This window comes from Dromaius novaehollandiae, chromosome 1 (assembly GCF_036370855.1).
Source record: "Dromaius novaehollandiae isolate bDroNov1 chromosome 1, bDroNov1.hap1, whole genome shotgun sequence".
Taxonomy (NCBI): domain Eukaryota; kingdom Metazoa; phylum Chordata; class Aves; order Casuariiformes; family Dromaiidae; genus Dromaius; species Dromaius novaehollandiae.
This window is the reverse complement of record NC_088098.1, coordinates 91,074,705-91,097,288: the sequence shown is the minus strand read 5'-3', so window position 1 is coordinate 91,097,288 and position 22,584 is coordinate 91,074,705. Positions and strand designations below refer to the sequence as shown.

The following is a 22,584-nucleotide window of genomic DNA, read 5'->3' as shown; positions in this document are numbered from 1 at the left end:
TGTAACTATTTGAGACAAAGAGCATGTACCTGACAGTGGTCCCTGAGAGAAAGGAAGTTGTGCTGGTTCAACCCATCATGAACAAAGCTAGACAGCTTTAGCATCCCTCTAGATATAACAGGACATTGCTGCAAGGACACTCACCTCCTCAGCCTAATTACCACAGCAAACACCAACCTGTCTGGTCACTGTCAACACCCACCCCCGGCACAGACTGGTATCTTTCCTACCATATGAGTAGGCCACAGCAGCCTCTGTGCCACTGGGGTTGAGCTGCACGGCAGCTCCACGGCTGTGCTTTAGCCCAACAGGGGCTCCACATACTTTTCCTTAACTGGCTTTTACCTCTGGATGCTGCTGTCACCAGGGCAGGCCCAGGCTGTTTCTCCTTCCTCTCTGGCGCCTGGTCTGTTCTTGTGTGGCTCCCTGCTTCCAGGACAGTGAGAGTTGGGCTCTCAGGCATCAGAGAAGACAGTTCCTCTAGGCTGGAGAGTGAAGGCTTGTCTTTGGCAGGTACACGGCAGGGGGTGCTGTTGGTGCTGATGACTGCGGATACCCGGAGGGGGACAGAAACAGCGAAGGGCTCTGAGATGTTCAGGGCTTTCCTCTGGTGACGAGGGGAGGCTTCCAAAGGAAAGAGGCTGCTTGGAAAGCCTGACTTGGCAGCTGTTTCTGTGTAGAACATACGACCACTTTTGGGGGAAGTCTGCTCATTTTCAGCATCCTCTGCTGCCCGGAAGACCTTCAGCTGCTCAGGGGGTGACTTTGCCTGTGGTGCCCAGGGGGCACCTTTCTCCCCACTCAGCTCAGAGCTTCCTTTGGCCCCCACAGCAGATCCCTCCTGCTCCCACTCATTCTCCTTGCTGAGGTCATACGAGCTGCCTGTGCCTCCAGTCCGTATTTTCATCACTGGGACAAAAAATCCTCCACTAGTCACTGTCCGTTTGAATCTGCTTTTCTCATCCGCTCCTAGAGCAGGAAAGATACAAGAGTGTCAATGGGAAATGAAACACTAGCAGTAGCCTTTTTCTGTGAGAAGCCTTCCTCAGTCCCTCTGGGGATGGGGCCTGGCCTGGTAAACACCTGTAGTTCCTCAGAGGGACAAGGACAGTAGCCACTGAACATCTTTTAGGCTCCAGCTATGGGTCCTTCAGACTTGGCAAACAGGACTGGATAGGATGCCCTCCAGTGGAAATCATCTTTGAGTTTCACTAGTGGCCCTTCTGAATCCAACCCAACCAATTCTAGTGCTGGTGCGCATTGACCACCAAGACCGCAGCCCTGGGTTTTGTTGGCTTATTTCACACACTTTTCACTGCTTTATACCTTTTTCCTTATAAATGGGAACTTTGTGCCCGCTAGAATAATCAAAAACTGAATCTAAACAATCCCATTGCTAATAAAGATACAGCCAGGCACAGTGATAATTCTCAGGTACATATACCAACATAAAAGTATACAGACAAGCATTAAAAATGCATGCACACCAAGGTGGAGGCACATGTCAGTGGACATGCCATAAACGCACAAGAATATACAACACACTGAGGTAAGCAAAAAACAGACCCACAGCATACATGTGGGAACAGGGTACAGCGGCCCAGCCCTTCACTCTTACAGTATAGATTATGTATCTCACCTTCCACTGGCAGGGAACACAGTGAGTCCATGCTCTTAGCGGGCCGAATAGTTGCTTTTTCTGTGGAAAATGAATTTTAGAAATGGGCTTCAGATTCTGTAGCTTTACAGGTTTCAGCCCATAAAGAACAAAGGCTGCATATACATAGACATGCCAGATAGACATCAAAGTTACTATTTTCAAGCATGCTCCCTCTGTATCCACACCACGCATCTTATTGCCCACAACACTTGTCCACACAGCTGGGGATCAGCTAGTGCTAACAACAGCTTTGCACCTGCCAGACATGTGCAGAACTATACTTAACCCACCCAGCCAGCACCATCTCTACCATGAAACACATAAACATCTTCAAAGCCGTTATGCTCCATTCCTTCCCTTATCACATCAGGCCATGGGTCCTGAGGACTTTTTCACCAAAATGACATTAATGCCTTCTCACCTGTCATTCCTTATAGCAAATGTTAGGTTATTTTTACATCGCACTCCCAGACTGTCCCACTGGCATGAGCATACTCTGCCTCAAGCAAGCACTCTGGGAAATCTATTAGGGAGGGCAATAAGGAACCTATTTACCTGGTCATCCTCACTGAACTTACATGTCCAGAAATAAGCTGTCATTTGTCACCAGACACTCTACAGGTCTGTTCCTGAGAGCTTTTGGAAGGACATAACTGTTACCGCTCTGAAAAGTGGAGATGGGGGGAAGGTAGCTGGCAAGAAAGACAAGTTAGTCACTGGCAGCCCAAAAAGGATCAGTGGAGCTCTGGAAAATGTCTGGGAGCAAAGTTTGCTATTTACAATGCTGCATAAAGTAGGCAAGGTGGAAAGTGATTTGTTTATATAATTAAGCGTTCTGGGCCTGACAGTCACATGGGTATGCGAGAAACTCCAGCTACTTTTTGCATTTAGATGGAATCCTGGCTACCTTTTACGTTCATATGGCATCATGTCTTGAGCACTGGCTCAGTATTCCCAGAGTAACAGATTTCAAGGTGTGAAACTCAAGTTTTATGTGACTTACAGACTTGCATGCATGACACACGTTATGCTAAGGCACATTTTGGGTTTCAATAACAGGATGATCTGTTTCCTTACATTAGGCTGTAAACAGAGAGTACACAAAAATACAGCACTAAAGCCCAGCTACTCAAAAGTCCTACTTCAGTGCCTAAATCTCTGCAGGGTTCTGGATTTGTGTGTCTTGTTGGTGAAAACGTACAGCCTCCTTTCACTTAGCACTGTGACTGGAACAAGGCACAGCCCCCACCATCACTGAGCTCCAAACATTGCTGGACATCCTTGGGTTAGCACTATTTTGGGGCACAATATTCTTTATCAATGTGAGAAGGTGGTCCCATGATCAAAATAGGATGGAAAGCTATTCCAAGACCTGCATGGGCACCCTATGTGAGGCTGTCTGCATATGCAAAACACAGGGCAAGGCAAGGGTCCAAAAAGAGTTGGATCCAGCACTTGACTTCACACTCACATCTGATTCATATACAGCTTCTCTTGTATGTGGTGCCAGCTAATGCTGCCAACTTTAACTATTTTATTTTAAGCCTTGCAATGTCTGGTAGTGTTCCTCCAAACACCAGCTCCTGGAGTCATGAGATTATGTATAAATCACACCTTCACACCTTTATCATCTTTTTAAAAAGCAAGTTCCTAACTCTGAAGATGGTAAAAAAAAAAAAAAAAAAAGAAAGAAAAAGAAAGAAAGAAAGAAAGAATTAGGACATAACACTAGACTCCAAATCACTTCTTTAGGAAATTAGGTAAGAAGTTATACTTTCTTTAAATAACATGATTTTTTTCAGTCAACTTCATGATTTTGAGAACTTGACTCATCATTTCTGAGTGCTTGGAATTGGCACTAGCAGGCAGGTTTCTAGGAAGCACGGTACTTAAGAGATTGCAGTTCAGAAGAGGCTAGAATTTAGGATTACAGCCAGGAGGAAAAACATCTTTTTCCTTGCAAATTCTGCAAAAGTAATCACTTCCCTCAGAGCGCTGAGAGATAGGAACCATAGGAACTCATGATAACTTGTTTATCACAGAGATACTGAACACAATTAGTTCTTTAATGCCCTTTAGTGAAAGGACAGTCATTCACCCAGTGCTGTATAAAGAATGATAGAGGCGAGGGTCTGGCTGGGGAGGAAAAGTGGACTAATCCAACCCAATATAACACACAGCATTTCCTAGTCCCCAAATGTGACAGCTGGGCAATGGGAGCCTGTTTATCACAAGACCAAAAGGGAATATTTACTGTAGCTGTCTGGTATATCCTCCTTAAGACTGCTTCTCACCATCAGGTGAAAATGAGATATTTATGACAGCAGGCAACAAACATGTGACCCTTCAACTAATTTACTCTTCACACCATATCTCAAGTCTAATGGTATAAGTGTCATGTGGATGCAGGTTGCCCCATGCTTTCAGTATCACAGGCGAAGCTCCTTGAGAGAGATACTTAATCAAAAAGTGTGTACTTACCAGAGAGCTTTTGTGCCCTTACGAAGACACTCCCATTTCGACTCAGTTTAGACTTTGATTCTGAGCCAGAACGGCCCAAGTTAAATATCGACTTCCATTTCTTGGACTTGGTAGATAATTTTCGCCTAGAAGAGAAAGGGCTTAGGAGGTTACCAAACCCCAGACACTTTGTCTTCCTGGTGTCCCACAAAAGCCCCCAAGCTCTTTCAGTTCAAGACTGCCCCTCTTTTCTACTCATTCCTTTGTTAATTCTAAGGCATGCAAGGCATAGCTGCACAACCAACTCTTGTTTATCTGTAAGTGATTTATCTGTCTTGCGGATTTAACCATGTCATAGCTGGAAAGACACTTGATTCTTCACAGAGTTGGCTCTGGCATGATGCAAAAGCAGCTGTGACTAGCTGATCAATCAACCATGCCTGCATCCAGAAAGGAGAGGTTTCTGATTCTAGTACTCTCTTGCAACACTTCATGGAAAAACTGGTTTTACCAGGTTTTAATGACTGAATATAAGATAAATTTCTGGAGAACTCATGGAACATGTACTATTACCTGGCATAAAAAGCTAGCCTTTAAATTCCATATGTCTTACAGCTTTTACGAATTTGCAAAAATAAAAGGATTCTCTAACACAACTTATCTATTAATGCTTCTCAGGCCAACCTGAATTTTACCATACATGTTTCATGATCATATGTTAGTGTAAGGTACTAACCAAAAGGAAGAGGCTTAAGGGAATTTCAAGTCAGGATGCCTCCAGCGGGTGCATGCAGCTGGGGAAGTGTGTACAGGACATGACTATGGAGGATACTCTTGCACCCCTCCCGGGAAACCTGCATGCTCGATTACCTCTTTGAAATGCCTGTACACCAATGTATGCACCATGGGGAATAAACAGAAAGAATTAGAAATCCATGTGCGGTTGCAGGGCCATGATCTCACCTCAATTACAAAGACATGGTGGGATAGCTTGCATGACTGGAATGCTGTCATGGATGTCTACATGCTTTTTAGGAAAGACAGGCCAGGAAGGCGAGGTGGTGGAGTTGCTCTTTATGTGAGAGAGCAACTGGAATGTATCAAGCTCTGCCTAGGTGTGGATGAAGAGTGAGTTGAGAGCTTATGGGTAAGGATTAAAGGGCAGGTCAACATGGGTGACACTGTTGTGGGTGTTTACTACAGGCCAGCTGATCAGGAAAAGGAAGTCGATGAGACCTTCTACAGACAGCTGGAAGTAGCCTCATGATCACAGGCCCTGGTTCTCATGGGGGACTTCAAGCACCTTGATGCCTGCTGGAAAGACAACACAGCTAGGCACAAACAGTCCAGGAGGTTCCTGCAGAACACTGATGATAACTTTTGGACACAGGTGGTGGAGCCAACAAGGAGAGGTGTACTGCTGGACTTTGCACTAACAAACAAAGAAGGACTGGTTGGACATGTGAAGGTAGGGGGCAGCCTTGGCTGCAATGACCATGAGATGGTGGAGTTCAGGATCCTGCGAGGAGGAAGCAGAGCAATAAGTAGGATTGCAACCCCAGACTTCAGGAGAGCAAACTTTGGCCTCTTCAGGGACCTACTTGGAGGAATCCCATGGGTTAGGGCCCTAGAAGGAAGGAGGGTCCAAGAGAGCTGGTTAGTATTCAAGCATCACTTCCTCCAAGCTCAAGATTGGTGCATCCCTGTGAGTACGCAGTCAAGCAAAGGGGGCAGGAGAGCTGCATGGATGAGCAAGGAGCTCCTGGCAAAACTCAAACAGAAGGAAGTATACAGAAAGTGGGAAAGGGGACAGACCACTTGGGAGGAATATAGCAACATTGTCAGAGTATGCAGGGATGCAACGAGGAAAGCTGAGGCCTGTCTGGAATTAAATCTGGCAAGGGATGTCAAGGACAACAAGAAGGGCTTCTTCAAATACATTAATAGCAAAAGGAAGACTAGGGAAAATGTGAGCCTGCTGCTGAATGGGGTGGGTGTCCTGGTGACAAAGGATACAGAGAAGGCAGACTTACTGAATGTCTTCTTTGCTTCGTTTTTTACTGCTAAGGCCAGCCCTCAGGAATCCCAGACCCTGGAGACAAGAGAGAAAGTCTGCAGAAAGGAAGACTTTCCCTTGGTCGAGGAGGATTGGGTTAGAGATCATTTAGGCAAACCTGACACCCAGAGATCCATGGGCCCTGATGGGATGCACCCATGAGTGCTGAAGGAGCTGGCGGATGTTATTGCTAGGCCACTCTCCATCATCTTTGAAAGGTCATGGGGAACAGGAGAGGTACCTGAGGACTGGAAGAAAGCAAATATCACTCCAGTCAGCACAAAGGGCAAAAAGGAGGACCCAGGAAACTACAGGCCAGTCAGCCTCACCTCCATCCCTGGAAAGATGATGGAAGAGCTCATCCTGGATGTCATCTCTAAGCATGTGGAGGAAAAGAAGGTGATCAGGAGTAGTCAGCATGGATTCACCAAGGGAAAAATCATGCTTCACCAACCTGATAGCCTTCAATGATGGAATGACTCGCTGGGTAGATGAGGGAAGAGCCGTGGATGTTGTCTCCCTTGACTTCAGCAAGGCTTTTGACACTGCCTCCCGTAACATTCTCATAGGTAAGCTCAGGAAATGTGGGTTAGATGAGTGGACAGTGAGGTGGATTGAGAGCTGGCTGAATGGCAGAGCTCAGAGGGTTGCGATCAGTGGTGCAGAGTCTAGTTGGAGGCCTAGCAGTGTCCCCCAGGGGTCAGTACTGAGTCCAGTCTTGTTCAACTTACACATCAATGACCTGGATGAAGGGACAGAGTGCACCCTCAGCAAGTTTGCTGACAATACAAAACTAGGAGGAGTGACTGATACACCAGAAGGCTGTGCTGCCATTCAGAGAGACCTGGACAGGCTGGAGAGATGGGCAGAGAGGAACCTCACGGAGTTCAACAAAGGCAAGTGGAGGGCCTGCACCTCAGGAGGAATAACCCCATGCACCAGTACAGGTTGGGGGTTGACCTGCTGGAAAGCAGCTCTGCGGAGAAGGACCTGGGAGTCCTGGTAGACTACAAGTTGACTGTGAACCAGCAATGTGCCTTTGTGGCAGAGAAGGCCAATGGTATCCTAGATGCATTAGGAAGAGCATTAGGAGGTCAAGGGAGGTGATCCTCCCCCTCTATGCATCCCTGATGAGGCCACATCTGGAGTACTGTGTCCAGTTCTGGGCTCCCCAGTACAAGAGACATGGCACTATTGGAGAAAGTCCAGCATAGGGCTACAAAGATGATTAGGTGACTGGAGCATCTGTCTTATGAGGAAAGGCTGAGAAAGCTGGGCCTGTTCAGCCTGGAGAAGAGAAGACTGAGGGCAGATCTTATCAATATGTATAAATAACTGAAGGGAGGGTGTCAAGCGGATGGGGCCAGACTCTTTTCAGTGGTGTCCAGCAAGAGGGCAAGAGGCAATGGACATAAACTGAAACACAGGAAGTTCCATCTGAACATGAGGAAAAACTTCTTTACTGTGAGGGTGACAGAGCACTGGAACAAGTTGCCCAGAGAGGTTGTGGAGTCTCCTTTGGAGATATTCAAAACCTGCCTGGATGTGATCCTGTGCAATGTGCTTTAGGTGACCCTGCTTGAGCAGGGGGATTGGACTAGATGATCTCCAGAGGTCCCTTCTAACTTCAGCCATTCAGTGATTCTGTAATTAAATCAAATTCTACTAAATGTCAGAGGAAACAGGACACCAGTTCCTTAAGTCCCTTTGGAAATCCCAACTTAAAACTGCAAGAAACTGCTACATCTGAAGCCAGTTCTCTCCTATGCATATTGCTGCATGAAGCTCTATTTCATTTATCTTCATACCCATTCTGACTCCTTCAGTCTCACCTCTTTCATTGAAGGAACTCTCTTATTTCCCTATCTTGTTTTCCAAAGTGGGCTTTCTACCCCCACACTTCTTTTCCAGCAGATCAGTACTCAAATAGGACATACCAGTGCTACAAAGAGGATTAATATCTTAGGGATAGGACTGTTCTCTTCAAGTGAGAAAAGAGAAGATAGTGGAGGAGGACAACACACCCTTTGTCTTAAGCTGGTTATGCATGTACCTCTTGCCAGTATTCTGTTAGATGGCTCATTTTTGCTTTAATATATCAACTGTGAAGAAATATCTTTGCCACGGTGCTTTATGGGTCAGTAGATTAATGAGTCTCCTGCTGCAGAGGCTATACTCTCTCTGAACCAAACAGTGGAGTGGCCACAGAGAAACAGATCGATAGACCAATAGATAAATAAATATGCTAGGCGGCAATGCCAACAACTGCAGCAATGTCAGCTGATGCCAGACTCTTCTCAGCATAGGTGCCCTTATGTAAATAGCTCTTAGTGTTATAGCAGGAGTGAAAATTTGCCTTATCCCTTTGCTCTGAAGGCAGAGGAACCTGGAGAGTGATAAAGTTGGGCAGGTCAGCATCACCAGGCGTGCTACGGAGCAGCCACCAGCAGGTGGAACTCTTAGGAGAGCTGTATCCAGACCTGCTCCACACCCAGCCCATGCTTAGTCAAATCCTGCGCTGACCAAAGCTGCAAGGACTATTCTTCCTGCAGGAGGTCTGTGAGGTTCTGTCCTGATGGGGAGTGAAGACTAGTGGAACCACCAACTCAGCTTCTGAAATGCTTCTCAGAAGCAACTGTGTCTCTTTTGAGAAAGGCACACGACTTGCTTTCTTGATGTGGCTGTAAATTCATAGGTGCAGGTGTGGGGGTATCACCCTAACTAATGTTCCATTCCTGATCATACTGGGAAACCTGCACTTTCTATTTGCACTTTACAGTTCTCTTGGCACTTACTTGCTGTCCGGAAGGTCAACAACTGTGTGGAAGAAGGACGCAGTTACGGGAACAATTTCAGGCAAGCTGTTCTCTCTCCTCTCCTTCCGAGCAGGGTGAGAAGCTGACAGACTCCGGGCCTGAGCTTCTTCCAGGCTCACCAGTTTCATTGGTAGGGAGGCCGAGGAAAGGGTCAGAGTTTTCACAATTGTTGTGTTCTCTGAAAAGCAAAAAAGTACATTCCAGTTCAGGAGAAGGAGACAAGAGCAAGAGCTTCATGTCTTTATTTGACTGGAACATCTCCTGTGGAGGGGGGAAAGGAGCAGCATGTGCAGAGAGGGAGTCTTTTGTCAGATAAGTCTTCCATCTCCCCAGCAACCTTATACATCAGAGTGCATTCTCAGCAGGGGCCATGCTCACCAGCCAAAGACTGCATTGCACAGACTTGCTGCTTCTGCTGTAGAAGCTTCAGTGTCAAAGAGACATCCCTGCAAAACAACAGGATTCTTCTCTCTCCCTCTCCAGATTCTGGAGCAGTTCAGTCCCCAATCCAAACCAAATGCCTAGTTCTTTCTCTCACTTCCACATCTTTCTGCCTGGTTTGTCCTAGGAAGGGGGTCTATTCTAAAAAACATTACTTTTACCTTCCTCATGCATTTTAGGGCTATGTAAAGGAGCCTCATTGACAGCCCTGGAGACTGAAGGTCTCTGTGTATATGGCCAGCAGCAAAGTCAGCTCCCTGTATGTGACGTCACTAACCCACCTCAGCCCTGTCCTAAACAGACCTCCTCCAGGTGCATGAAGGAAGTGCTGTCTCTGTCGTCCTTCAGTACTTAGCCCTTCTGCTGAAGCTGTCAGCCAGGGTGCAAGCTACTACCTGTGCAGGAGGGCTGGGAAATGGGGCACTTTCCCACAAAGAATTGGACTGAGACCATCAACATGTTCCTCTCCTAAACTCCATGTAACTGTTAAAAGCCAACAGTGTTCAGTAATTGCCAAACTGGGCCAGTTTTGGCCCAGTGACCTGCAATACAACCAGAAGCCTTGGAATTTAATACTCAGTATTTTACTACAATGCTTGTGACAGTATGGGTGCAGTTCCTCACTCCATGTGATCTGCTAGGATATAAGTAAGGGCACAGGAATAGCACCGGCATCAGCACAGCAGGCGTATTATAGGCCGAGCAAGGCATCTCACCAAAACTGTGGATTCAAGGAACAGACTAGCACAGAATGCCACAAGTTAAGAGAAAGATGGATGGGATTCTGTTTTCTGGAAAGCAGAAAGATGCTTACTCCTTCACTTATGCATGTCTGATGAGTCTTCCCCATGTGTAAAGAGAAAGAAGCATATTTCTGAAATTATGTGAGGTCACTTTGGACCTCAGACCTCTCGCCCCCATCCTTTAAATCATTTTGACAACAAACCTGTCACTAAATAACAAAAAACAGCATCTCCAAAGTCTGCTGAGGTCCCAGGGAAAAAAGCTATCTCACTTTATAAAATGCCCCAAGTAAAAGGCATGTGTTTTTAGAACCCATGCCTAAATTTCACCCTGGGAGTATGGCCTCGTCTTAGAAACTCTGACTTGTGTAAGAACAATGACCATAGCGCAGGTATCACTGGTATGAAGAATTATAACTGGGAGAGCTTGAGAAAACAATTGAGACTGTGGCTGATGGGCTTGGAGAGAAAACTGAGGCCAAGATTGAGAAGCTAGTCATGTGGTCTTCCTTTTGCAGAAAAGGTTAAGCCAGATGAGATCATGCAAAGGATAAGGCATAGGCAATCTTGGAGCACACTGAAAAAGGCTAGTGTTCAAAAAGGAAAGGATCATGGTAATAAGGAGGACTAAGGTAATGAGGAATAGGGCTTGAGATGGGTTTGAGAGAGTCTGTGAACATGGAGAGATTGTTGATATGCTAGAAATATTAGTGGAAGGGGATACAGTTAGGGCTCGAGTATGTGGCAAGTGATGTGTAGAGTGATTCAGGGAGGTGGTTACCGCTGTTCCCTGCGGAGCTGGCTTTTCTGTTGTTGTTAAAGATCTGATCCACATGATTCAAAATGAACTCGATCACCAACTGCTGGACTCGCACCTCCAGGAAAGCCGCATCCCCGTTGCAGCCAACAGCCTCAATCTCCTTTGACCTACACCAGGAGAGGAAAGAGGTACACTAGTACACAGCATTGCCATACATGGTCCCCTGGGAAGGAGGGAACTGCTTTCTTCCTTCTGGTGTCATATGCTTTACAGGACCTGAAACAGGGATGTTTTCCCCACTTTTGCTCCATCTTCTGCCTTCCTTCCCTCCCAAGCCCTCATTCTCCTTCTGCCTTTTCACTCTTCTTTCTTTTTTAAATTCTTTTCTCTGTTTTCTCTCTCACCTCTCTTCATTCTTTCCCCATCAATGTCATTTTCCCTACTTCCCTTTTACATTCTTCATCAGTAGATAAAACTGTGACTCTCAAACTCCTCTCTTTTCCCCCCTCTATGCTGCTCCTTTAGCTCTTTCGAAGTTGGGCCTGAAAGACAATATAAGAACTTTACACGTTGCTTCCATATCCATACTCAATGCTTCAATCATCTCTCTAAGGGAGGTTGAGAGAAATCTCTTAGAACCTTGCTCATGTGTTTTCCATGCCAGTTTTTTCAATGCCTTGCCTTGTGTCCCAGTAGTCTCCTCACTGCCCCCCTGCACTCTCACATTCTCACTCTTGCTCTCAGTAAAGAAACATTCCTTATCTTGACATGCCAAAGTGTTGCTGAAGAAATTATCTCTGGGCAATGGATCCTTTGTAAAGTTAATGACTGGTGTGCTAGATAATAGCTTGGGGCTTTGCCAAGAGGATAACCATGTAAGGAGATTGCTGTTGCATTGCTTGTTCCTTTCTTATCCTCCCTGGGATTTGCACTTACAATAGATTGCAAAAGGAAAAAGACCAGTTTTTTTGACAAGAAGGACAGATGCTGGAGTGAAAATGTCTGAGTAGCAAGTGCCCACTTTGTGATATTCAATAGAGTCAACATCTGATTCATTTTTGGAACCTGCTCTGCCATTTTTGTAATTTAAAAGAGTGAGATAAATCTTTAGAGAATTCTTTTTGGCCTTGCCAAATGTCTTGCCAATGTCTCTCCCTGCTGGCCTGCAGCTCCAAAGGCTCTCCCAGGCCTGGGCTCCCCACACCAGTTCTGCCTGTGCCCTTCTATTGCCTTGCAGCAGTCTTGGACTCTTCCTGCATAGCTCACTCCTCTCAATAGATGAATATGGGGCAGGGGGAGGAAAGGAATTACACCAAAGTATAAAATATTTCAATAGAAATTTTTCAGAAAATATTTTTTCTTGTTCTGCTCAGCTCTACATCATATCAGCGAAACCTCTGGCTGCCTCTTATCTGGGCCTCTTTCCCGTGCCAGGCAAAGAAAAAATGAAAAAGTACCTGGTGATCTTGTGATCTGGAACTGGCTGCCATCTTAGGCCTGTCAATCTCACCTCACTTCTGCTTAAGCAGATCTGGAGACTTTGATCTTATTGCTGTGTTGCCCTCCCTTCTGAGCCACGCTTTCTCTCATTGCTCCGTTGTAGAAGCACTGTCACTGTCAGAAATGTCATTTCCGTTCCACAGTGATGAGCTAACTCCTCATTTTTAAATCAATGTGGTCAGCTTACAAAGAACAGCTTAAAAAAAACCAAAACTACAAGCTTCCTCGGATGTTGGCAGTAAGACCTCGGATTAGTCAACCTGGAAGAATATTTTCTTTTTTAAAAGCTGTTTGCTGTGCCCTAGTTTTCCTTTTAGTTCTTCTGTTTGTTTCTAGCTTTGTATTTCCCTCAGTGGATTGGCCTTCAGGCTCAGGTTCTCACATCCCTCTTGGAGCTCAACATGGTACTCTGGATGAGAGGACTCTCCACTGTACCTGAGGAGATTGGGTGCCCACACTAATGCCAGGTTTCTGGTGTGCATGTTGGTCATGTTGCTGAAGGAAGCCAGGTGAGTCAGGTGCTTGATCAGGTATTCCAGCGTTCTGCAGTGGTTTGGTGTGAAGAGAGAAGAAGTGTCAGGTCCCCCATCATGCACATGATGATGTCTCCCCTGAGCTGCTAGCACAATGCAGCCTGAAACATGAGACCTGCTGACAGGCTCTCCCTTCAGCTCAGGTGACATTGCCCATCTCCTGGGACAGCACATCTCAGATTCAGCCATTCCCTCCTCAAGGAGGGCAGCGTTTGCAATGGCACAATGGGCACCATAGGGCAGATGATTTACAGTGCCAGAATTTACACAGGTTGGCAGTGGATACCTGAACAATGTGCTCTGGGGTGGCTGAGGGTGGGACATAACCTGAACAATCCTTAGTGTGATGAGTGTTAGAAAGATGGCAGTCAGGTGGGAGCAGGGGGTGACACTGCATGCTGGCTGCAGAGGCTGAGGGCTTAGCACAGGCTCAAGTACCTCCAGCAGATCATCTTCTCCTCACCACACACAGGACCCTGGCTGAGGGCATCGCAAGGGGCTCACATGGGGAAGAGGAGGGTAAACAGAGGCAGGGAGAGGTCATTTAATCTCTAACAATGGCTTGTTCAATTATATGTAAATGCCAGATAAATTGTCAAATTTGGAAATGGTGAGTGAACCTTTGGGAATTAACTTCTGGAAATTAACTTTGGTGCTGTTTCAGGCAATATTCCGTGATGGTGAGGGTCCTGAGACTCTTCATCAGAGCCTCAATGGACATGTTCTCACCTGTAATGTGATGGTGGGAGCTCCTGGATGACATTTTGAATTCGTGCCAACTGCTCGTCCTCAGGGAAGCGCGATACTGCTTCCTGTGGAGATACAAGGAAACAGTCCACTCTGGTAAAGGATTTAGGGGAAAAGGAAGAGGAATAAGGAGGGTCACACCAGACAGCCAGTCTCAGAGGGATTTCTCTCTTTTTTCCTTACAGAACTATGGGTAGAAAAAGTTGCTTTGTGTTCCCAGCACAACAGAGATTTGCTGTGCTGGCTAGTTATTTTATGTCTCAGTACATCCTCTCCATACCCTGGGAGAGAGTGGTCAATGTTTGGGGTGGGGGGAGTTCAGGACTTAGTTCTGACTCAAAAACTACACTGAGAGCTTCAGTTATGAGTTACGTTCTTTTTGTATTTTGTTCTTTTTTCCTTTTTGACTTGGGAAATTGTGCGTGGGATAGAAGAGGGAAAGAGAGCAGTGACAATAATGAAAAGAAGAAAAATACTGAAAAAACCCTCCTGAAATTGCATTAAAAATAAAATAGGTCTTTCAAACCCTGTGATATGAAAGTAGCTTGGGTTTACATATTCTATATTCATAAAATAAGCAATATTATTATCTGTCATAGGAAGATAGCTGTAGAGAGTAGCTTGTGTGAGACTACAGCTCTTGTGGTGGGAAATGCCTTAGCAAAATCACTGTCCAGGTAGATTAATAAATTCTTATACCCAGGGTTAGACTAGATTAGACAGAATCAAGGTTATACATCTTGGTCTTGAGCAGGTCTCTACAGAGCAAGAGCTTAGAAAGCTGTGATAAGCTTTTGTCTGCATTCCCAGCAGTTCACTGCATTGGTATTCATCTGTTCAGCTATTCCCTTTCAATATTTATGCTGTGAGAGGACAAACCACTAGCAACTTCAAACAATGCACGACTATCTGGGAACCTCCTGCCTACCCTGCTGCCACTGAAGTTTGGAGCAAGTTCAAAGAAAGATGCTGGGACCCACGCTGCCAGCAGAAGTTTTGCCTACAGACAGACGTCAGCACTGCTAGGAAAGGAAAGGAAGGAAAGAACCCATCCCAAACCACCCATCGCTTAAACATTATGAACCTGAAATTGCCTGCCACAACTAGAGAAGCATCGTTATGTCCTTTCAGTCGCTACAACATCCGCACTTACGATTCTTCCATGTGTGTCCTAGTCACAGTTCTTTTACGTCCAAACACCCTTCATGTACAACCACCAACAAGCCAGGTTGGTATTGCCAGTTTCAAGGCTAGAGATGAATACGAATCATGTTTTATTCCCCAACACTGTGAATTAATCTGTGTATCCTCTAGCCTGAACTTACTCGGTGGTGCCCTGGCAAAGGCAAACAAGTAAGCTCACTAGCTTAGTGTATATGAGACAGGGATATATTTATTCTACCCAAATTAATGATGAGTTAACTCCTTCTACTACTCTTTAGCCATAACTACAGCAGGGGGCTAACTCCTTATTTTTGTCACAAGCCCACACTCACACAAATATCCCAGCATCACCATTTCCGGACATCAGGCATCAAGCCTTTTAGTACCATCTATCAATCACTTCATGAAGTGCCAACAGGAGAATCACTGGTACAATCCATCCGTAATCTGCAGTTTTCCTGACAAGCTATATACACAGTTGGAAACTGACATTGCATGAATCAGGCCTCTCCCTAGGAGAAGTCCACCGCAGTAATGTGCCACAGGCTACCTGCAGTTTAAAACACCTGAAGTAGAAAGGACAAGCTCTTTAGAGCTGGAAAGAGCTGACTATAAGCTTTATCCAAGCAGGAAATTAGCTCATTCTGAGATTTGAAAAAGTGACACTAACTTTCCCTGTTTTTATTGTTATTCTACTGACACAAGGTCTCGGAAGCAGATAGAGGCTGAAATGAAAGACCTTGTCTGAGGCAGGGGCCCCATTAGGACATTTAGAAGCAGCACTTTTGCTGCAACAAATAAAAATTAAAGTTCTGAACTAAACACTCAAATTTAGGGAAATATAATCTCATAATAAAAAATATAACTCTCTTAATAGTATTAATAGCTCTCATAATTTAATCCTCATTTATTTTTAGGTTCCACTGAATATTGAAAACTTTAAAATCTCTCCTTAAAAAAAACCTATTACCATCAGCCCAGAAATCTTAAGTACAAGAAGTCCTGTGATCTTCTTACAACATTTCTGATTGAATGGCCTTGCCCAAAGATGGAGAAGAGAAAAATACAAACTTTAGCCAATGCATCTGAAACATTATACTTCAATTAGATTGTACGCAGTTTTTCTCCCCCTAGTGCCAATTTTCATTCCCATATTTAACTTTTAAGTCTCAAAGACCTAATGCTTACACAGCAAGTGAATACCAGCCTTTCTGAGGTCATGACCCATTCAAACCTCCAGCCACATTTCTGACCCACACATGTTGTGCATTTTAAAATCAAGGCCACTTCCAAAACTTGGGATTAGAAGCTATACATATGAAGCAACAGAACATGGAATTCAAGAAAGATCCAATAACTCCATTTATTTTATGTCTGTTAACTATGATATGAATTCCTGTTGTTTATATTTTCACGTTATAAGTGGGAAAAGAATGCTCTGAGGATGGCAGAAGGTGTCTAAAACACAATTAAAAATATTGAATATTTTTACTCCTCTGATTATTCTGGGAGTGCACAATTTACAGGCACTGGTTAACAAGTGGAATAGAGTCATAGACTCAAAGAATCACAGAATCACAGCACAGTTGAGGTTGGAAGAGATCTCTGGAGATCATCTAGTCCAATCCCCCTGCTCAAGCAGGGTCACCTAAAGCACATTGCACAGGATCACATCCAGGCGGGTTTTGAATATCTCCAAGGATGGAGACTCCACAACCTCTCTGGACAACCTGTGCCAATGCCCCGTCACTCTCACAGTAGAGCTTTTCCTCATGTTCAGATGGAACTTCCTGTGTTTCCATTTGTGCCCATTGCCTCTTGTCCTCTTGCTGGGCACCACCGAAAAGAGTCTGGCCCCATCCTCTTGACACCCTCCCTTCAGTTATTTATACACACTGATAAAATCCGCCCTCAGTCTTCTCTTCTCCAGGCTGAACAGGCCCAGCTTTCTCAGCCTTTCCTCGTATGAGAGAAGCTCCAGTCCCTTCATCATCTTAGTAGCCCTTCACTGGACTTGCTCTAGTATCTCCACATCTCTCTTATACTGGGGAGCCCAATGTGGCCTCACCAGGGATGTGCAGAGGGGGGAAGATCATCTCCCTCAACCTCCTGGCAATGCTCTTTCTAATGCATCCAGGATACCATCGGCCTTCTCTGCCACAGGGACACACTGCTGGCTCACAGTCAACTTGTTGTCCACCAGGACTCCCAGGTCCTTCTCTGCAGAGCTGCTTTCCAGCAGGAACAGAGAAAGCAGGGAGACAGAAAGTAGGCTTGGCCTTCCACAGCTGATTTATTCTAAGGGAGTCATTTGTCATTCTATGTTCAGGTTAGAACTAACCAAGCAGAGTCAACATATCTATCCAATGAAACAGGCATCCACCACCAGAATACAAGAGAGCAAACTGGAGAGCATGAGAGTGCATCATTCTTCAAAGGCTAAATTCCAGTAAGGTCATGACTAGGATGTTACAACTATAAACTTGGCATAGTGATGGCCAAAAAGCCAATCCCTCCCTAGTCATTAAGAATTTAGTTTTCTTCAGCCACGAATGTCTGAATCACCCTACTGACTCAAAGTGGAGCCTATCCCACCTCAGAGACAGCACTGAGTGAATCAGACAGGATGGGATTAACAAGCATCCTTTACTCCTACCAGCAATCTTCTGCTTAGGCACAGCTGCCACCATTCCGTGTTCAGACATCCAACACATATATACACACCCCTAGTGTTTCTTCTGCTCCTTGGGGAATTGGTCTTATTTTCTTTTTTCTTTCCTCCTGGTATCTGACTGTGATTCTTGTCAGCTGGGTAACTCATTAGAAATCCCTACTGAGTGGAGTTACATGAACAATAGATTTTGTGGCTGAGCAGACAAACTAAAAACCTGAAGATTAAAAAAAATCCTTCTTAGGTCAATCCAAAGTGATACTATTTGGAGAACTGGCATAAGATTTCAAAAATCAATTGTTCCAGATTGACCAAAACATCACCTTCAACCAAAAGTGAAAGAAAAAAAATAATTTAAGTTTGTGGCTGTTTAACCCTCTTCTGAGAGCCTTTTTATTTAAGAGTTAGAGTGTTGATTTAAAGTTGAAATACTGCCTTTAGAAAGTATTTGTAAAAGAAACATTTGGACAGTTAAAATAGTGTTTTCCTTTTTATTTCTGAATAAAATTATTTACTAAATTTATCTAACCCAAACCTGCAAGTCATCATCCCAAAACTGCACTTTTCAGCAAACATTCTTTCCTAAAAAAAAGTTTCCATCTAAATCTTCATGTTTCCTTTACAGCATTTTTCTTTCATAAATCAGCACTGATAGCCGGAAAGACACCAGCCAAATATCTCCAAGAGATTCATCAGTTATTATGAATGGTTGAATAATACTCTGTATTTTCAAGGTCCTATTCATCCTGACTGTGTCTATTTTGGAGATCCCAAACTGAGGATATAGGAAGACTTTTCAGATCTGCTCAGCGCTGTGACTGAAGTTTTGACTATACATCATCTCAAAAACCAGTTCAATCTTACTTAATATTTGGCATTGAAATAGCAAGACACCTAACACTATTACATGTCTGTCAGGCAGTATAACAAGACTAGCCAATTCCCACACCATATTCCCCAGCTCAGTTATAGCCTCTAACAGCTACCTGGCTTCTTATAGTGGGTGGCTGCTTGGGAAGTGTCTTTTGGATCTGACCTACCCTTGCACAAGTGTGCTTGCCTCTTCCCACAGCAGGCAATAGAGAGTCTTTGGAGAAGGCCTTCTTCCTGCGTGGGCCCCATGGCTCTCTCACATTGCCATCTGTGCTGTAGCAGTGCCGCTTGGAAGTGCTTGATTCAGAGCAGAAGCAATGCAGATAGCAACACCTGAAGCTAAGGTTGCTTGCCACTTCCCATTTCAGGTGGATATGATTTTGCAAAATGTCTTCTTTGCAATGTCTGACATTTTGGATGAAGTCTGTCCCCTCCACCTCCCAGCAAATGTCAAAGAGAAGGATAAGAGAACTTCTGAACAAAGGACGGATGTTTCTAACACTGCGAAAACAGCCCTTCCCCTCCCCCCAACCCCAGTTGTTATAAGAAGCTGGTGAATGCTTTTAGCTGAAAATTCAGCATCTAAGATGACTGGATTAAAATTTGTTGGTGTCATAAACAACTGAAAATGGTTTTAGAACAGTAAGAACCAGGTAACCTCAGTGACATGCATAGCTTGCTGTACTACCTTATAATAAAATATTACCTGTCATCAAATTAGCCAACTTGTTTAAAAATTCAGGCTTCCTGGTCTTATTTTTCTGCTCCTAGGATCCAGCTGTATCTGTGTATACTCTATAGCTGTTTTCCAGAATGGACTTATTACTCTTTGAATTATAGCCCCTTTAAGCCAAGATAGAGATTTCTGCTTGACCAGCTGCCACTTTCCTCTGCTTTTTGTGTTCATGACATGATCGTGAAGGGCCTGATATGCCATAACTGGGAACTTGTGTCATCACTTGCACTCTGACAAACTGGGTGAAAAATGCTACAGGTGCAGAAAAGTTGGTGTTTTACACATGGGCTGAGCAATGAGTTTGCGCAGGTGTCAGGGACTGCAGAAGGAACAGGAAAAGGAAACCACTCTGATTATCATCACAAGCCCCAGGTGATCCAAAAGACTCTCCATGATAGACAGTAATGAGGAAAAGAAAGAATTACTAATTCTGAGAGGAGGTGCACAGTAGGGGAAAGAATAACACCAAGGAAACAATGAAGTAGGAAAATCAGAGAGCAAGACAAAGAGAAGAAAACAACAGGGAAACAGAGAAATAAACATGAAAACAGGGGAAAAGAAACAAGGGCAGGGAAAGAGAGCCTGCACAAGAAGAGAAGGGAAGAGCATTGAGAGCTGTTTATACTGACGCATGCACCAGAAACCAGGAGATTAGAGTGAAGCCCAAACAGCTGCCATGGGAGAACCTGCAGCACATCCACACTCCTGGTTAGGAATGAGAACAGCAAGGGGTCTCACCGTGAATTTCTTGTAGAGCTCATAAGTGAGGAGAGGGTTAGGCAGTTCCCTGAAGTACAGCTTGCAGAGTGACCCCACGCAGTGAATGTCCTGGAGATAAACTTCTCTTGTCAGGTCTGGGCATTGATCAGAAACAAACTCTTGTCTGAAACAATATGAAGACAAAACAATGCAGAAAAATAAAAGCTCTGGCAGCCCAATACTCCACTCTGAGTTCTCTTTTACAGCTAGAGGAAAAAGCAAACTGGAAAGCAGAGATGTCTCTGTATTACCTGCAGCCTTACCCAGATTGTCTCCTGGACTCAGGGCCCCAGGTCTCAACCAGTCTTTGGTTCCATGGATGGACCCCATGCTGATATAAAGAGATTGTTTTGTCTTGAAGTGAGAGAGAACAACTCAGCATTTGTGCTGAGACACTCCAGGCCTTTCTCATTAATGGATTCAGAAGCAGATTTTTCTCTTTTTAATAGAATAATCCCTGAAATGCTATATTTCCCTGTTACCAGCTTTAGAGCCAGTTGCCTTTAGGTCTAGCATCCTTGTCATTAGCGCAGAGCTATGTTAGCCCCAATATATGCCTAAGGGACTAACAGCAAAGCGGTACTGAGCAATGTCACTGAATCCCTCCGGTGCTCAAACAGATTGCCCTTACCTCAGCTTTTGTATGTTGGATGTCACTCCTGAGAGGCGGTAGATACCATCCACAATGCCATGTGTCTCAATGAACTCTGCACAGCTCTTCAGAACACAGGGGACTAGGAGAGGAGAGGAAAGGAAAGCAAGATCCCCAGTTAATACATACTGAGAGCCACAAGTCACCACAGAGGAGACAGTTTCATGAAACAGCAGCAGAGGCTGTCTACAGGACACAGGGAAGGGTACAGTAATGGGAGAAATACAGAGTGAACAAAAAATAAACTCCTTCTTCTCCCCTACAAAGTAGCCATAGCCAATCTACAGAGTGAGGCAGGAGGACGTGTTATGGTTCTGCCTTGCCACATTCATTGTCATTATGACAATTACTGAGTCTGAAGTCACAGAAGTGTTATGGGAAGAAAGGTAGAGTTTCTCTCTCTCTTCCCTCCCCCAGAAAGAGAGGCAATTTCACTCTAATTGAAAGCACAAGGTCCTGGGAATCTCCCCCCTCCCCAAGATAGAGTTCCAGCCTTGCTGAATCAAGCCAAAAGGTCTGACTGGCTTGGATAAAAATCAGAGAAACATTCACATTTCCATATAAGCCTACATACCCCATGGTTTAGTGCTCATAAATTCCCACAGAGGGGGTATGAAGTTCAAACATTGACTAGATCTTCATACTGACAAAATCTGACTGGCTTCAAAAGAACTCCATCAACATAACCAGCCAAGGACTTAACCAGCCTTAAAACTGAGAGAAGCCTGAGGCACAACATTTATATCCAGATCTGGATCCAAAGTGAGTGTTTTATTTTTTCCCATTATACAGGTATAGGAACCCATCACGCTCTTGATTAGACCAAGCCTCCCTGTCCACAGTACTATAACAACCCTAGCTATAACAATAACAGAAAGAGACTCCTTCCTTATTAGGTGCTAGAAACTACTCTGTATTTAATGCAATGTTTCACACAGTTATAAGCACAAAAGTCAGTAAATGCAGAAGTTAAAGCTCCTCACTGTAATGCTGACTCTTCTGCACTGTACGGAAGGAAACAGATTAAGCCACACATTTGACTGGGAAACCAGGCATAGCAATTACTGCATCTTTGCAACACCACAAACATAATGCCTCTGGCTGGACTTTGCCTGACTTCTCCTGCTCAAAATGTAGGACCATAATAACATATTAATGCATGCTTAATCGTGGAGGATCCCAAGACAGCACTCCAGGAACAGTACGAACAAAAAGAGCTGGTACATTGTAGTTTTTCTCATAGGTGCCACTGAGGCCAGAGCCAGCCCGTGGTTTCTCAGAGTGGTCCAACCCAAATGAAGAAATATACTTGATTACTTGGAAATCTGAATGATCCAAACAGACTAATTCTCCTCAGTAGAGGTCACAGGTGCCCCTTCAGAACAACGGGGAAAAAATTATTTGTTTTTAGCACGAGAATACCCAGTGCAGGCTCACTGAGCCACACTCTAAGCCCTTGGGCTGTTTTTTAAGACCCTCAAGATGTTGAGCTAATACTAACTAAAGCTCAGCTTCTGTCTGGGGCCTTAACCTACCACATCAATGTTCATGGGAAACCGTGACATTGTCAAGAGAACAGGTGAAGTCTACAGAGTCAAAGCTTTCTCCACAGTAGTCACAGAGCTATAGAATTCTCTCCTCAAGGACTTTTCCACATCACTACCTTCAGTACCTACAGCACCAACTTCCTAGAGAAACAAATAATGTGGAAGGAGACAGATAAAAAGAGAAGCATGAAACTTCCTAAAAATCCTACCAAGAAAAGTCCAACTTTGTGACAGATATATCAAGAAAGAGGACCTTGTCTCTAAGTAAGGGTTGATTATCTGTAACTGTAGTAGGGAACTCAGATCATATGACGATGAGCATGCTAGAAATAAAAAGGAAAGAGAAATGACTTCCAGCCTCTTCTTCTTTTCTGTCTGTTTAGGCTGTAAGATCTTTGTGGCAGGAGCTATGCACATATGGCGTATTAAGATTTTCCTCTTCGTTAGGACCTCCAGGAATAAATGT

General features: G+C 44.6%; 1 protein-coding gene across 1 annotated transcript in view; it reads right to left on the bottom strand.

The window, feature by feature from the left end:
* ARHGAP31 (Rho GTPase activating protein 31) overlaps positions 1–22,584 on the bottom strand; it is a 67,340-nt gene that overhangs the window by 8,935 nt on the left and 35,821 nt on the right. Inside the window, exons 2-10 of the mRNA XM_064520138.1 lie at positions 20,551–20,653; positions 19,899–20,043; positions 13,699–13,781; positions 12,872–12,979; positions 10,958–11,103; positions 8,972–9,170; positions 4,142–4,266; positions 1,640–1,699; positions 346–969 (exon numbers count right to left, since the gene is read on the bottom strand). Of these exons, the coding sequence (XP_064376208.1) occupies positions 346–969; positions 1,640–1,699; positions 4,142–4,266; positions 8,972–9,170; positions 10,958–11,103; positions 12,872–12,979; positions 13,699–13,781; positions 19,899–20,043; positions 20,551–20,653 (1,593 nt within the window). The remainder of the gene's footprint in view (positions 1–345; positions 970–1,639; positions 1,700–4,141; positions 4,267–8,971; positions 9,171–10,957; positions 11,104–12,871; positions 12,980–13,698; positions 13,782–19,898; positions 20,044–20,550; positions 20,654–22,584) is intronic.